The sequence below is a fragment of the Portunus trituberculatus genome, chromosome 15, assembly GCF_017591435.1.
Source record: "Portunus trituberculatus isolate SZX2019 chromosome 15, ASM1759143v1, whole genome shotgun sequence".
Taxonomy (NCBI): Eukaryota; Metazoa; Arthropoda; class Malacostraca; order Decapoda; family Portunidae; genus Portunus; species Portunus trituberculatus.
This window is the reverse complement of record NC_059269.1, coordinates 14,683,629-14,698,628: the sequence shown is the minus strand read 5'-3', so window position 1 is coordinate 14,698,628 and position 15,000 is coordinate 14,683,629. Positions and strand designations below refer to the sequence as shown.

Here is a 15,000-nt window from a genome sequence, read left to right as displayed (position 1 = left end):
TGTAGAAAGTTAGTTTGGTATATCAATTCATTATTCATCTGTAGTTTCCTCCATTGATAGTAGACTCCAGCATAGAGGAAAATGTCCACTTTTGAATTAATTTAAATAAAAATGTTAAAAATTCTCAGTAGCACAATGCATTCCTTTTGGACTTAAACTTTGCTGGTAATACATCCAAGAAATTCCCTGTGATTCCATGGTCTAGATGCCAATTTTTCACACCTTGCATTATTGTACCTCTGCTATACAAAACAGCATAAAGTTGAACTATCACACTACTGGTGATCCTGGTCAGCAATATCTAACAGGAAGCCTCTGTGTACTGTTCAGTGTGATTAGTTATTGTTATCCATAGCAGTATATTTACATTACTGTTCATTTTGTGTCCTCTGTCTCCATAACATCCCCCACTCCAAAATCATGTGTGTTGCACTATACATGTCATATAGCTTTCATATAATTGGAAAATGTAGTAACACAAATACTATATTCTAAACTCAATAATCCAGTGCACTTGTAAAAAAAGTTTAACAGACCTCAAGATATTAACTGTAGCATAGAGGTTCACGAATACTGGAAATATAACACATTTTCCCTGTTGTAATTTGATTCAATTTAAGAAAACGATAATAGATAATAATTTGAATTTTGTGATAAGAAACATCAAGACATGGATTATAAAAATAAAAAAGAATTAAAGCTTTCTTGTGTGCAGATTACCATTTGATTGTTTTATATATCATTAATCAAAGTTATTTATTAGTTGGAAAATATATTAAAGCTATTTACTTTGAACTATATTTTCTAAGGGTGTAGCTGGCTTTTCTGATATCATCAGAGGGTTGGAAGTATGACCACCATAATTGACTAATATTACTGTAACATTAGCATGAAGTCATTGTTTAGAGGAAATAATTGGGATAATTTTAGCAATAACAATCCATCTTCCTATGAGATCTGATAAAAGAAAAATGTCTTGCCAAAATTATGAATAAACATAGCTTTATGATCTATAAGTATACAAAGACATACTATTAGTTTATCAGATACACTATTATTATGTTTTATTTAAGGATTTTTCATATTTCTGGTCATCAATAAATGTCCTCGCAGCAGATTGTGAGTTGTGGACAGCTTCATTGCATTCCAGACAAGCAGAGGGCTAGGATGTATTTCCTGGGTTGTGTTTACTATTTAGTCATGTTTCTATATTTAGTTTTATCCGATTTAGTTTTATGTAGCATATGTGTGTGTGTGTGTGTATTTGGTAATAATCTTAACAATAACATAGCTATATATAGATGTACCTGTACACACAATCAAAACATAAAATCTCATTGTATTGGAAAACTTGTAGCATTTTATGGAGTTTAATGAGTTTTAAGTAAATGATCATATGTGGTGTACAAATTTAGGGATTCATGACCTTCTTGGCACAGTAAGAATGGCAAAATTTTGAATAGTAATGATTGGTATTGCAATTTTCAGGCTACCTTTTTTCCCTTCTTCCTCATAATTTTCAAGCAATTGCAATGGACACATTGCATTAATGTTTGCTTTATATATTAAATTTTTGCAGTCCATGGAGCTTGTGCATAACACACCAAGTGATTGCTACCACACCACTAGGATGTCTATGTTTACTTACAGTAAACATGGACATCCTCATGATATAATTTTGTATAGATAACAGCACATGAATCATAAGCATGGCCTTGCCTATCATAGCATCATGGATTAGATCTAGAATTTACTTGTGATGAGATGTATTTTTGATGGAAATTATATTAGTGTTTTAACTAAGAGTTGCAGCACTTATGCATTGATAGTTTCAAGTCACTTAAATTTGTAATGATGTGACAAGTAGAATTTTACAATCAGCATTTTTTTCTCCGCAGTATTACAATAATGTCCTTGGTTTTCTTTATATTACACACATGAATCAACTACAAGTGTGATATAAAAGACAAATAATGTATAATGTTATAAAACATGAGTACTGGTTGTTGCTATTCCTGGGAAGGATGAGAAGTGATGGAGTAATTTGATTAGCTGTTTTTCCTGCTGCAATTCAAGTTTTAGGAGCAATGCTAGTAAAGAGAGATCTGAGATGTGATTATCTTACATGTAGTAAAATTTGAAATAATGTTGTTGAAGTTTTCCTTGTTACTTACTATATTTGGTTATTGTGGATGATAGATTACAAGGTCATGTTTTTTGCATTGAAGAAATTTAGTGTCCAAACCTAGATCATGGACAATTTTAATTTTTATTTAATACTTTGCTGTATGAATAAAGCTTCCTATGTTATTGATAGATATCGTTAAATATCATGTAAATATTGTTACTTACTTGCTCTTCCTTACCACAAAGGGGTCACTTAGCCGAGCTCTTGGATTGCGGCTAAGAGAAGAAGCTGTATCAGGAGGCAGCACCAATGGTGGAGGAGAGTCCTCTTCCTCAGGTGGACAGTCGCCTGCAGTCACTACTCGGGCCCACCCTCGCCATGGACACCATGCCCGGCCACGGTCCTCAATCATGCCTTCTCAAGCATACTTCCATCATGAGACTCACCGCCGTGTGAAGAGTATTGGAGACATTGAGACAATTACAGTGACACCAGTTTAACAAATGTAGAATGGTGTTCCGTTTACTTCTCTCCAAGCTTTTGTTGAAATGCATATTTGAATCAGTTTGGTGGCTTATCCTAGATGCAATAGGTTTGTGTGGAATGTACTCAGCCACCCATTATGGAAATCACAAAAACAAGTAATATTTTAATATTCTATTGTGAAAAGTGTGAAAAGCATGGTTGAATTGTCTCCAGAACAGGTGGAGATTCTTCCAGCCTTCAAGCACCCCTCGCCTCCCCAACAACTGCCAACCAACTTCTCTTCACTGATAATACTGCCAATCTAGATATTTTCATACCTTATCTGAAACACAGATTCATATCAAAATGTTTCATTACCTTAATACTAGTCGAGTACAAGACAGCAAGGAGCCACAGGGACCACAAGCAGAATGCCTTCCCCTGTGTGTAGTCTCAGGCTGGTAGTTTTGTGTAAGCTACATTTTAATTCAGGACTCAGTCTTATTATCTTTTTGACTGATTACAACTATGACTTAGCATACTATGTACCTTTACATTAGATGTTGAAAGGCAAAAAAGCACGGCACATAGCTCAAATGTTATTTTGTATATATCTGTAAAAAAGAAAAAAACAATTTGCCTAGCATGGTAAGGATGAGGATAGTAAAATGATGAGGCATGGGACCATATGATAGTAATTACAGTTATCTGAAGGGAAGACACACATCTGGGGTCAGCACCAGAGTCAGGCTCATTTACTCTGCTACACCAGTCATATATATACTATGTCTGTTGAAATACCCATGAAGTCATACATAAGGTAGTAGAAGACAATATACATAAAACCTTAGGAATAACTTTTCAAGGCTATTGTTAGAAAATGGCAGAGAATTTACCAGAGGTAAAGTATAACTGTGTATAGCCATGTCACTTTTGTACTTAAAAATATTGCTATGGTGTTAGTAAAATGTAAACTGTATTTGCTTCATCTTAATAGGTTGTTGAGTGTTTTATGTCACAGCACCCCACATGTGTGCTCAAACCTTTAATTAAAAGCAGCATATTGAGGTAAGATATATGATAGAATAAATGAATAAATACAAAAATATATGATTTTGTGACGAAGTACACACAGATTGTGAATATAATGTGAGCACAGTGTTAAAGTTATATATCTTTAACACATGTTGTATTTTACTTTTATTGCCTTATCATTTCTACCAATAGGCCATGTTACAAGTTTTTCTTCTCTGTTTACTGGAAAAAAGTGAATTTCCTAGTCAGTCTCGTGTGTGTGTGTGTGTGTGTGTGTGTGTGTGTGTGTGTGTGTGTGTTGGGGGAATATTGTACACCATTCAAGATTGTAACTGAATTGTAGAAATGTAAGCAGCAATAGAATGGCTAAATTTATATTAGAAAAAAATCAGTTGATAGTGTGAATAACTTAATTTATATGAGTGAATAAAATTTTTTACACTAACAGGTTATGCCCAACTTTTAAATATGGATAATGAGTTCTTGAATTGACTTTACTTTGCAGACTACATAGGGAGTGACATTCTTGTATGAATTTCTTAGGAAAGTGAATTTTTTTATCCTTTTATCATACTTTGCTCTATTTTATGTTTTTATTTGTGTGTGTCTGTGCGAGTACGTGTATGTGCATATGTGTTTGTGAATTAGTGTCGTCATTTAGAATACCTTTAAAGCGAAGCAGAATAATTCAATAAACTCAACCTGTAAACTTACAGTAAAATTTCATAATGACTTGAATATTTGAGTATAGCTACACTGTATTAAGTATATGCAAATATTTTAAAAGTTATTGTAATTTAGGTTCTCATGACACACACACACACACACACACACACACACACACACACACACACACACACACACACACACACACACACACACACACACACACACACACACACACACACACACACACACACACATTCTGCTTTGCTGCTTGACAAGAAAAGGCTATAAAAACAGAAAAATCCCACTGCCTCAGGTATAATTAGTTAAGCTAGAAATACAATTGGAGCTCTTATCTAATTCACCTGTCTTGCTTGTAAATGCACTTATTTTTAAAAGAAATTGCATACTCAACATGCTTTACTTAAAACAGAAGAAATAAAATCATGTGGTGACCAAAGTAAGATTTAAGGATTGCATATTTTATACTAATGGCATTTTCTATTATTAATGAAAAATATCTATTCATACCTTGCAGTTACAGATTTTCATAATGATAGCATGTTTGCCTTATAGGTATGAATTTATGATTTTGCTTTGACTTACGATTGAAAAATTGTAATGACAAATAATAGCCTTTTACACTGTAGACCAAGAGCAAGTTTCTTTCAGTTTTACACAAGCAGTTACTCAGAGGTAGATGGTCTGTCTGTCATAGTGAAAGATCATCATCTCTTTTTGGAGATTACCTACAGAAAGGATTCATGCTGTGACTGTATGCCCTGTATGTATGTGTAAATTTTGATTTTTTTTTTTTTCGATGTAAATCATTTTTTATATATTTTCTTTCCAATCTTAAATGGCATTGCTGACAATATTAGGTTAAGACTTCTTGTTGTCTAATGTTACTAGTTGTGCTGACAATTTCTCTCTTTTTTCCCCATTTGGTCCACATAAACAAGTTTTCAAGCTACCTTTGATAAAATAATTTATCATATAGATTAATTACTTGCAGAAAACTCTATTACAGTTGGTGTGTATACTGACTAAGAGTTGCCAAATTACTGTTGTAATTCCAATATCACAACTTGTTGAGGATATAAATGTGAAGAACATAATTTCTCTGTATTTACATACTGTTGTGTTTTGTATAAAATGTCAGTTTTTATGAATAACATTTATTACAGTGCCATTAAAAAGTGTATGAATATGTATTTTTAAGAAACACCATCAACACCATTCACATAATGTAATATGCATACTTTACCATATGCTCTTGCACACATAGCAGCAGTGATCATTTTACAATAACAGTACTTTGAGGCATGAATGAAAGATGCATATGAAGTTATATGCACAATGTATAATGGAGTGGTAGTGTATTTTTATGTACTACACAAAACTTTGTGAAATTGTATACTATTAAGGAGTTATTTTTCTTACAGTGATGTCCCAACAGTATATGACTTTTAAGTGTAGTGTTATTAAGTGGCTTTGACAACTTTTTTTTTTATGGTAGCTTTTAACAACCAAGATTACTCTCAATATGACTGCAGTTGATACCAAGTTAAAGGGCAGGTTTCAGAAGATTATTGGGAGGCAGTTGTTTGACATTCCAATATGTTTCTAATGAAACAATAAAGCAATTAGATATTTTTTTGTCTTATTTGAGCTCAGGAATGCTTGCGAATGTGATTGTAAATCCAAAAGTATACATGAGACTTTCTTTTGATCGTCTTCCTCTATAGGTCTGGTAAACAGATAGACAGAGAACTTAAAAGTATTTTACAAACTCACAGCCAATATTACCCATGTGTTATACTGTGTCTTCAAGGAAAATATTATCGTGGTAGTAACTTTTGTGCTCATGAAAACATTTTGAATTAAGAGAAAAAGGAAAGGCAACAAAGTAGAAATTGTTGAATCAGACATGTTGGTCATTGTTAACAAAATTTAGATTTATGAAATCCGTAGAGTATCTCCAGTAGTCATTGCAGATAAAATTGTAGCCAAACCGAAAAAGAAGACAACAGCACACACACACACACACACACACACACACACACACACAAGAAACTCAGGTGGAAGCAAGGCCAGACATCCAATGCTCCCCGTGCTGTCCCATCCTCTCCGCCTACACGCTGCTCACCGCCATATGTTGCCTCGAGATAACGCGGGGTTTTCCCAAACTTCCTCACACATTTTCATTTTTACCGAGTTTCAAATGCGGTTTAGTGTCTGCAAACATAGTAAGTACATAATAAACTTCAGAAAACTCGAGAAGAGATAGAAAAAGTTAAAAAATAATATCAAGGCCCTTCAGGACTCTGGCGTCTGTGTAGTAATGGGAGGACTGCCGAAATGCTCAGAATTTGGTGGAATGCTATCGATGGGGAAATGTGTGCAAACCTAGGCAGACCTACACACCACTCGGCTTGTCAGGTTCGTCTTATCTTCATCACCAACGATGTGTAAATACCGATTTCCTTCCCAAGAAAAAAAGTAGTAGTCGACATTGTACTTTTTTGATAAATCACTACAGATGGTTTTTAAAGGTAATCTAAAGGAGTAGTGTGATTTTCTCCTCATGGGCTTATCACGAAGGAGTTGTTTTCGTCACCGCCTCCATTGATGCCTTTTTATGTTGGTTATGAAAAGGAAGTTTGTGGTGAACGCTTTTTTTTATGTAATATCTAATGGTAAGGAAGGAGGGAGGGGAAGTTGCCGCTCTATATAGTAGATGTATCGCTATCAGTGTAGATGTCATAGTCTTTGTCCCCGCCGACTCGACCGCTTTATAGTTATGAAAAGTGTTATGGAGGTTCCGGGCTGGATCACGTGTCTAGTGGAGGAGAGTGGCAGCGCAAGTAATTCTGCGTATTTCTAGTGGTGACTGGTGAAGTTGTCTGAACTCCCGAGAGAGAGAGAGAGAGAGAGAGAGAGAGAGAGAGAGAGAGACTACCCTGAACTGTGGACAAAAGAATACTTTCCCTTTTACCCTCTCGAAACTGTTTGATAGTTTTATTTCTCAATGTTTACGAGTCTGTTTTCCTTCAGCGTCTCTTTTCATCCTGTGTGTGTGTGTGTGTGTGTGTGTGTGTGTGTGTGTGTGTGTGTGTGTGTGTGTGTATGTGTGTGTGTTTGATTTATCGTGTCGGGAACAAATACAAAAACACTCATGCTTGTGTTGTTACCAATTTTATATGTTCCCGCCGAGTGTAAACGATGCGAATTTGTTCTTTCTCCTTTTTAAGTTTGAATACCCAGAGGATATAAATAAGAGCGGGTTCAGTACGTGACTATGAAGACGAATGTGTCCAGATAAACACCTTGTTTCATCTATCCAGCTGAGCGTGCAGAATGTTCAGAACTTACACTTGAGAACTCTAAACACGAGCGCAGATCACCGCCACACACCTCATGAGTCCTTCCTCTGCTGTGTCTGCTGCTGTCCTAAAAATCTCTTACTAAGAAAATGGACGGAGAATCTTAACTAATGAAGAGTCTATTAATATTTATTTCCGTTTTTTACAAATTGGATAATGTACACGACAGTTTTTCGCGAGGTAGTGATTCGTTTTCAATGAAAATTCGAACATTGTTTGACGTGGTGGGCCACTATTGAAAACGACTTTACATGTATGCTCAAGCATCACGTAGTGAATGTAGTGTTGACACTTATTAAATCTTTATACACATAGTATTTTCGTGCAATCTTTGAATCATTCTGTGCTTTTTAAGTTTTGCATCTTTCCACTACCGAACGGCTTCGAGACAGGGAATCGAACAAAATGTGACCAACTCCATCCATTTCGCCTCCACCGGCCACCCGCAGTGCCAGTAAGACTGCCGTGTTGGTCGTGTGTGTTGTCCATGTTGATTTATTTTTATTTTTATTTATTTATTTATTTTTTTGCTTTCCGCAAACAATTATTCTAGGCCAAGCTGAAGCAAGACCGTCAAGGCTCCATCCGAAACGTGTCCTCAGCATCCCAGTAAGTAAGATGAGTAGAAGTTTGGAGTGCATGACCAGGAACACCTGCACAGTGCCGGAATAGTCTCAGTAGCCGGCTTGGTGATGCCGCGGGGTCAGGAAACCAGAATTGCCAAAACTTTATACTGGACTTATTATAGTGCCATCGTTTTACATATTACTTAGTTTTTTTCTTCTTTTTCCGTTATATAGAATAGTAATATGTATAACTATATCTGAGCGCATATTTTATGGCCGAAAAGTTAGAAATCATCGGCATTGACTTAAGCTTTGATGGATAAATTTTTGTTCATTACTGACATAAAACAAAAGATAGTATTCGGTCATGAATATTGCATAAATATCGTCAATGAGTATATGTATATTGTACAGTACCTCTACTTACCCAACAGCAAATTTTCAATATCACTGAACAATGGTGGAGCCTAACAGCTTTGTGCGTAATGAAGCAAAGGCAGTAAATCATAACATATCAATAGCGACCGATTGCTAAATCTTCATCAATCTGCTTTCCTATACAATGGTACTTGAATAGAGTATCCCCTTAAATCAGCTGCAAAAAAATTAGTTTTGCGTCAACATCCAGATTGATAGCGTTGCATTATGGTCGGGGTTTTAAAGTCCAAAGAGAGAGAGAGAGAGAGAGAGAGAGAGAGAGAGAGAGAGAGAGAGAGAGAGTCTTCGAGGTAGTATAATTTTTTATTCTATTTATTTATTTATTTATTTATTTATTTTATTTTGTGTGTGTGTGTGTGTGTGTGTGTGTGTGTGTGTGTGTGTGTGTGTGTGTGACGCTATCATTTGTTACAGACACTGCAGGACAAATCCGTCACGATTCTGCGATAAAGAAAATGGCCTGGAGTTGTCTTGGTAAAGATCTCGTTGGATGAGCTGTTGTGGAGCTATTTTCAAGAGGTGAGTGTTGGAAACCAGTCAAAAGTTTTTTCTATATCAAACCACCTTTTTTCTTTGTACTTTTTTTTTTTTTATATGTATTTGCCCATCGTTGCAACCTAGTAAGGCTAGAAATTAGATGTGTTGTGCTTCTATGTTGAACGATTTTGTTGCACCCCTAAATCTTTAAGAATGGTCTTAGTGGATGTGAGGGAACCCGTTTAAGCTCATATAGATTTTGTTTGATTTGTATTATGTATATAATGACACAGACGATTATAAGCGACTTCTGAATACGAAAAAAAAAAAAAAAAGATCAAAAGTTGGATTCTTTGCATCTCATCTCATTCCGGCTTGCCCTGTGTTACCTTAGCCTAGCGCGTCCCTGGTCAGATTCTTCGCCAAAAGCTGGTGCCACCCTACCACTAATATATCATTTTAATCCTATGATGAGCTAATGAGATCATTCCGTGAATTTTATGCCCAGATAAATAAAAAGTTTATCCGTTCATTAATCATGTTAGATGTATTGCTTATGGAGGCGATGCACATGTATCATAAGTGTCATTAACCAGACAGGAACAAATTCAGACAATGGATGAAAAAATGGAACGGAAGTGGTGCGGGGTTACAAAATGACATAATTCAGTGAAAAAAGAGAGAACAGATTAGGGAGTGTAACGGAAAAGGAATTTTGGAGTACTAAGTTTGAAGAAAGTATGAGACAGCGAGTTTGTAAGCGTTGAGTGAGATATACGCAAGTGAGGAAAGAGTACCACCTAGGAACTCACATAGAAGTGGAAAGAAATTAGGAGGGCAATGGAAGGGAAAATGATGAAAAGGTGAACATTGGCGGTAGCAGAGTTCTCGAAGAAAAATGATCCTACGCTTGATTTCTTTTTCGATCAGTCTGTGCGAGAAGACGGCGGGAGGCTTGGGTGAGACAAAAGAGAAAGTAAGAGATAAAATAACTAGAGATAGAAGAGAGGAAACGTAAAAGAGGAAGATAGTGATATGCAGATGATGTAGGAGAGAAACGTAAAGAAAAACACGAGGGGAGGAACACAAAGGAACGTAGAAGAACAGCGAACAATACAGTATCAATTTGCTTTTACAAGGATGTGTGTGTGTGTGTGTGTGTCATAGTAATAATAGTGATAATGATAATGATAACGGTTTATTAATACAAAAGGCAGCTGAGAGGCTAAAAATATACAATGAAGGGACACATAGTAAAAACAGATAGTTTTAGAATAAATGCAAAACTCCAAACGTCACAACTCCAGCAGTTATTTAAAAAAAAAGTACTTCTGATAGGTCATTAAGGCCTTGATATTATGAAGCTAAGAAGAGTAAAATGAAATCTTTACGGATTTACGGGTTCAAATACAAACCAGAATCTGAATGTATATGTATCAAATTTTATTACGAATGAATAAACTTGACAATACTAGGATTGGTGCTTTCCTTGTAACTGTCGGTCCTGGGAGGCTGTGTCGGGATTATTTTGTTGTGGTGGCGGACTGCTCTTTGTGGTGGTGGGGCGTCAGGGGGTAGGAAGTGACGGTATCTTGGGATGTTGAGTCGTTTGGTTCCAAATTGCTGTAACTGTAGCTGGTGGAGGTCTGATACTGGCCGCAGGTTCAGATAGGCGAGTGCATCCGGATAGTTAATGAAATTGTGGTCAAGGATGAATTTTAAAGCTCTCTTTTGTATTTTCTCTCAAATTTGTGTTTTTGTGCAATAAGTAAGGACGTAAGGAAGACCAAACATGGGAGGCATAAAATTGTGTGTGTGTGTGTGTGTGTGTGTGTGTGTGTGTGTGTGTGTGTGTGTGTGTGTGTGTGTGTGTGTGTGTGTGTGTGTGTGTGTGTGTGTGAGCATTTATTTTTACATGTGTTTTTTGTAGCTTGTGGGTTCATCAGTGAAGGGAGAGGAACCATTATTATTAAAAAGGGAAGTTCAAGCGGCTTGCTGTCTCGATTATTCAAGACTTTCGATATGAACTTTGGCATCCTGTACTCTGAAGGCGTTTGCGATCCATGGTCTAATTTAACAGTATGGGAAGTATAAAAGCACTGCGTAAAGATCCAACGTAATAAGCCAGGATCACGATAACGAGGTAAGTTTCCAGACCACCTATGAGCTCAGGACGCGGCGTCAGCTCATGAAGCAGTCATCATCAAGGAGGCAAATGAGGTAAACTCAGTGAGTGTGAAATTACCAAATCAGTCCAAATTAATCTTTCACCTTTGTCAGTGGAGGTGAAGATGACACGACACTTCCTCTTCCTTCCATCCCTCACCTAAGGTTGATTAGTGGAACGATATTATAATTCGATTCTCTTCGTTTCTGTCTCGCTGTGTCTTCAACTCAGCACCGCTCCTCACTGAGAATTAATTTTTCTTCGGTTTACTTTACTGAACAGCTATCCTTAGTACCAGTATGTAATATTTCCTCTGAGTATGGTGGTAGTCTTCATTATCATGAAATAACAATTAGTTTGATTTCTTTCATCTATTATTTGTCCAAATATGTAAAGCTAAAACCTGGACACATTAAAGCTTTCCGTCGAGCTTAGGGGGACGACAGATCTGTTTCATTACAATTTTAGATCATATTTGTAGTGATGATCGTACTTTGATAGCAGGGATGATCAACTTTATCATCACCTCAAGGTGTGGTATCCGGGACCACTAAGCCCAGTAAGAGCCTCAGCCCTTCTCAGAGGTGGTTGTTTCCTCGTCGTTCACTAGATGTGGTGGTTTCTGATCCAGAAATTAAAATACATCGATGTATAAAAATAAGAAAAAAACAATGCCATTCTATCGTTTCTGTTTAATTTCTTGCAAATAAAAATGTGAGCGTCGCTCGAAACTGAGACAATCCAATTAATCTACAGAATATTTACTAAAAAAATGTTGTAGGATGATAATTGAAGAAAGATCTTGTGACAGGACTGGCGACTAATTATGAATAGCAGCGTAAGAAAATAACTGGAAAAGTGTTATGCCAATATATATGTGAAATGTATTTAATCCATCAGCTGCACAGTGTTAATTCTGGAGATTTTTTTTTAGTCCATTATTTGTGAGAGAGAGAGAGAGAGAGAGAGAGAGAGAGAGAGAGAGAGAGAGAGAGAGAGAGAGAGAGAGAGAGAGAGAAGGGGGATTGGGGGGGGAAGCAAGAGAAGAAAGTGGAGTCAGGAGCGATGCAGTGTCCCTGATGGCAGCTGTCCAGCCTGACTGATTAACTCTCCGTGCTGAGGGTGTCGAGTAGTTTTTGCGCAGTTCATCGAGTGTTTCGACTGTCGACTGTCTGACCCGCAAGTGGAATGGCTGCTAAGGCCTAAGCAAAAGAATTTGAATGACTTGAAATGATGAGTCTGTATCGCATGGCATCACTGTGAATGTTAACTAATTGATGTAATAGAAATAATAATTGAAAGTCATAGTGCATACACCAATTTTTTTTTCGGTAGTTTGAATTGTTTGGAATAAGAAGTGCTTACATATAACAACCGAAGATTGAAAAAGAAACTAATACTTCATATTACATGAAGTGTTTCATGAAGTTTGCTTTCCATAATTTATGATTATTTTTATGCATTGTCATTTCCTATCATTCGCAGTCTTACTCTTTTACATTTGGGAATACAATACTCTCTCTCTCTCTCTCTCTCTCTCTCTCTCTCTCTCTCTCTCTCTCTCTCTCTCTCTGGGTGATTCGCCAACAATTACCAGGGTGACTAATGTTACAGCCACATCATTCAAGGCAGCCTCCCACCGCGGCCACAGCTCACCTGACACTCATTAATGCTCATCAGTTATGACTAACTGAGTTTGTAATTAGCGTGAAGCGCATAGTGCGGATTGGTGAGGCTGTCCCAGCTACGTACAATGCAGCCTATTTGCAAAGTACATAAATAAGCAAGTAACTTTACTAATGATATTCATAATTAAATATTGCAAGAGTTTTAACACTATAATTTGCAGAATTTGAGTGATAGAAACATTCTACTAATTACCTAAAATATTTGAAATGGTATATTTATAAATGCATTGTCCACTTGTTCATCTATTTACTTGTTTCTATGCATGGTTGGGAAGCGATAGATGTGTTTATTATCGTTAAAGAAATAATCATAGTTACCATACAGCTTATTTCATTGTCCTAGTACGTTAGTTTCCCCATACCAAATGTTTGCTTAACAGTGACGGTCGACTCCGTTCGCTTTTTCCCCTGTCGCCCCAGTGAGATATAGCAACCCTGCCCTCCTTTATCAGAGTGGAGAAATATTCAAATAAAGGAATATTTTTCATTCTTGTGGGTAAGCCTCCCAGCGTGATATATAGTCTAGGACCGAATAATACCCTAGTATGGGTGGCTTCACTTACCTGTGTGTGTGTGTGTGTGTGTGTGTGTGTGTGTGTGTGTGTGTGTGTGTGTGTGTGTGTGTGTGTTAATTTCCGTCGGTGGAACTGTTATTCATGCAATTTCCTGTTTCATGCATTAGTGTACATCTTATTTCAGTTTTGACTTTTATCCTGATTGAAGCGGCATACTACAAAGAGTTCGCAGGAGGGTACATCTTTTTACAATTTTTATATTTGCGCTACTATTCATGAGAAGCTGTTCGCGTGTAGTCTTTTTGCAATGAATATTTAGCTGAATATTTTGTTGGACGTGTTTTAGTTTTTATGATACTGTATTACTTTTTAGGCGCTTGAGATAAATTTGGAAACCATATTGAACAGCTTTCACTATAATCTGTCTACTGTAAAATGGCTCCTGGATTTAAAACACATTGTAGCTTATTGATAACGTAATTGCTTTTATGTGAATAATACTTGTTTTCTGTTGATCAACGCAATTATTACAAGGACAGCTCACGGTTTTCCTCAAGATCTGACAACCACGCATTCCCTGGGACACCACGCTAACTGAGACACAGGAGCCACTTTAGAGTAGACAGATTATAGCAGAGCTTGGGATTTTTATTCATTGTAAAAGTGGAACTACTGCTAGCCAAGACATGCTGCCATCCCATCACGCACGACTGTCATCACCATGAAAGAAATTTCGGCATAGATTTACCTGTTTTTTTTCCTTCTCTCCTTTCATCAATTTGTCTCTTACTTCCCTCGTCACACAATCTGGCCGCTTGTCTTACCTCCCCTCCCTGCCTTACTCTCCTTTCCTTTACTTCATCTAGAAACAATGTTCCTTTCATATTTTTTCTTCTAGACTCTCTCTCTCTCTCTCTCTCTCTCTCTCTCTCTCTCTCTCTCTCTCTCTCTCTCTCTCTCTCTCTCTCTCTCTCTCTCTCTCTCTCTCTCTCTCTCTCTCTCTCTCTCTCTCTCTCTCTCTCTCTCTCTCTCTCTCTCTCTCTCTCTCTCTCTCTCTCTCTCCTCCTCTCTCTCTCTCGTCATCTATCCTCTTTACTGAGTGCCTCATTCCTCGAAATATTGAGGTGGGTGTGCGGCGAAAGGCAGTTGTTGGTCTAGGTCCAAGTGGAGAGCCCTCGTTGATGGAGAAGTGGAAGACTAAAGAAAAATAAAGTAAAAACGAAGAAAATTTGAGGTTACTACGACTAATGAAGGAAAGAAGGTATAACAAAGACAAAGAAAATGATGAAAAAAAAAAAATGAAGACAAAAAAATATAAATGTAACGTACCCAGGAATAAATAAAAGGAAGAAGGAGAAAAGTGAGGATGAAAGCAGACAAAGGAAAACCAGCATGGTGATGGAAGGACAAGGAGGAGCCGTTCGTGGAGGAGGAAAGGTGAGCAGTGTTGGAGAGAGAGAGTGCAAACA

The 15,000-nt window shown here is 36.9% G+C and overlaps 1 protein-coding gene and 1 long non-coding RNA gene across 17 annotated transcripts in view; both read left to right on the top strand.

Moving 5' to 3' along the window:
• Positions 1–5,948, top strand: part of LOC123503932 (kazrin-like) — a 110,939-nt gene extending 104,991 nt beyond the window's left edge. For 13 of the 16 annotated variants that reach the window (XM_045254058.1, XM_045254059.1, XM_045254057.1 and 10 more), the window contains one exon: positions 2,374–5,948. In XM_045254058.1, the coding sequence (XP_045109993.1) occupies positions 2,374–2,628 (255 nt within the window). In that variant the 3' untranslated portion in view covers positions 2,629–5,948. The remainder of the gene's footprint in view (positions 1–2,373) is intronic. The other 3 variants (XM_045254054.1, XM_045254052.1, XM_045254053.1) reach the window with 1 other exon arrangement.
• Positions 5,949–8,118: 2,170 nt separating this feature from the next.
• Positions 8,119–15,000, top strand: part of LOC123504170 — a 36,441-nt gene continuing 29,559 nt past the window's right edge. Inside the window, exons 1-2 of the long non-coding RNA XR_006674729.1 lie at positions 8,119–8,289; positions 9,099–9,203. This is a non-coding gene — a long non-coding RNA (uncharacterized LOC123504170). The remainder of the gene's footprint in view (positions 8,290–9,098; positions 9,204–15,000) is intronic.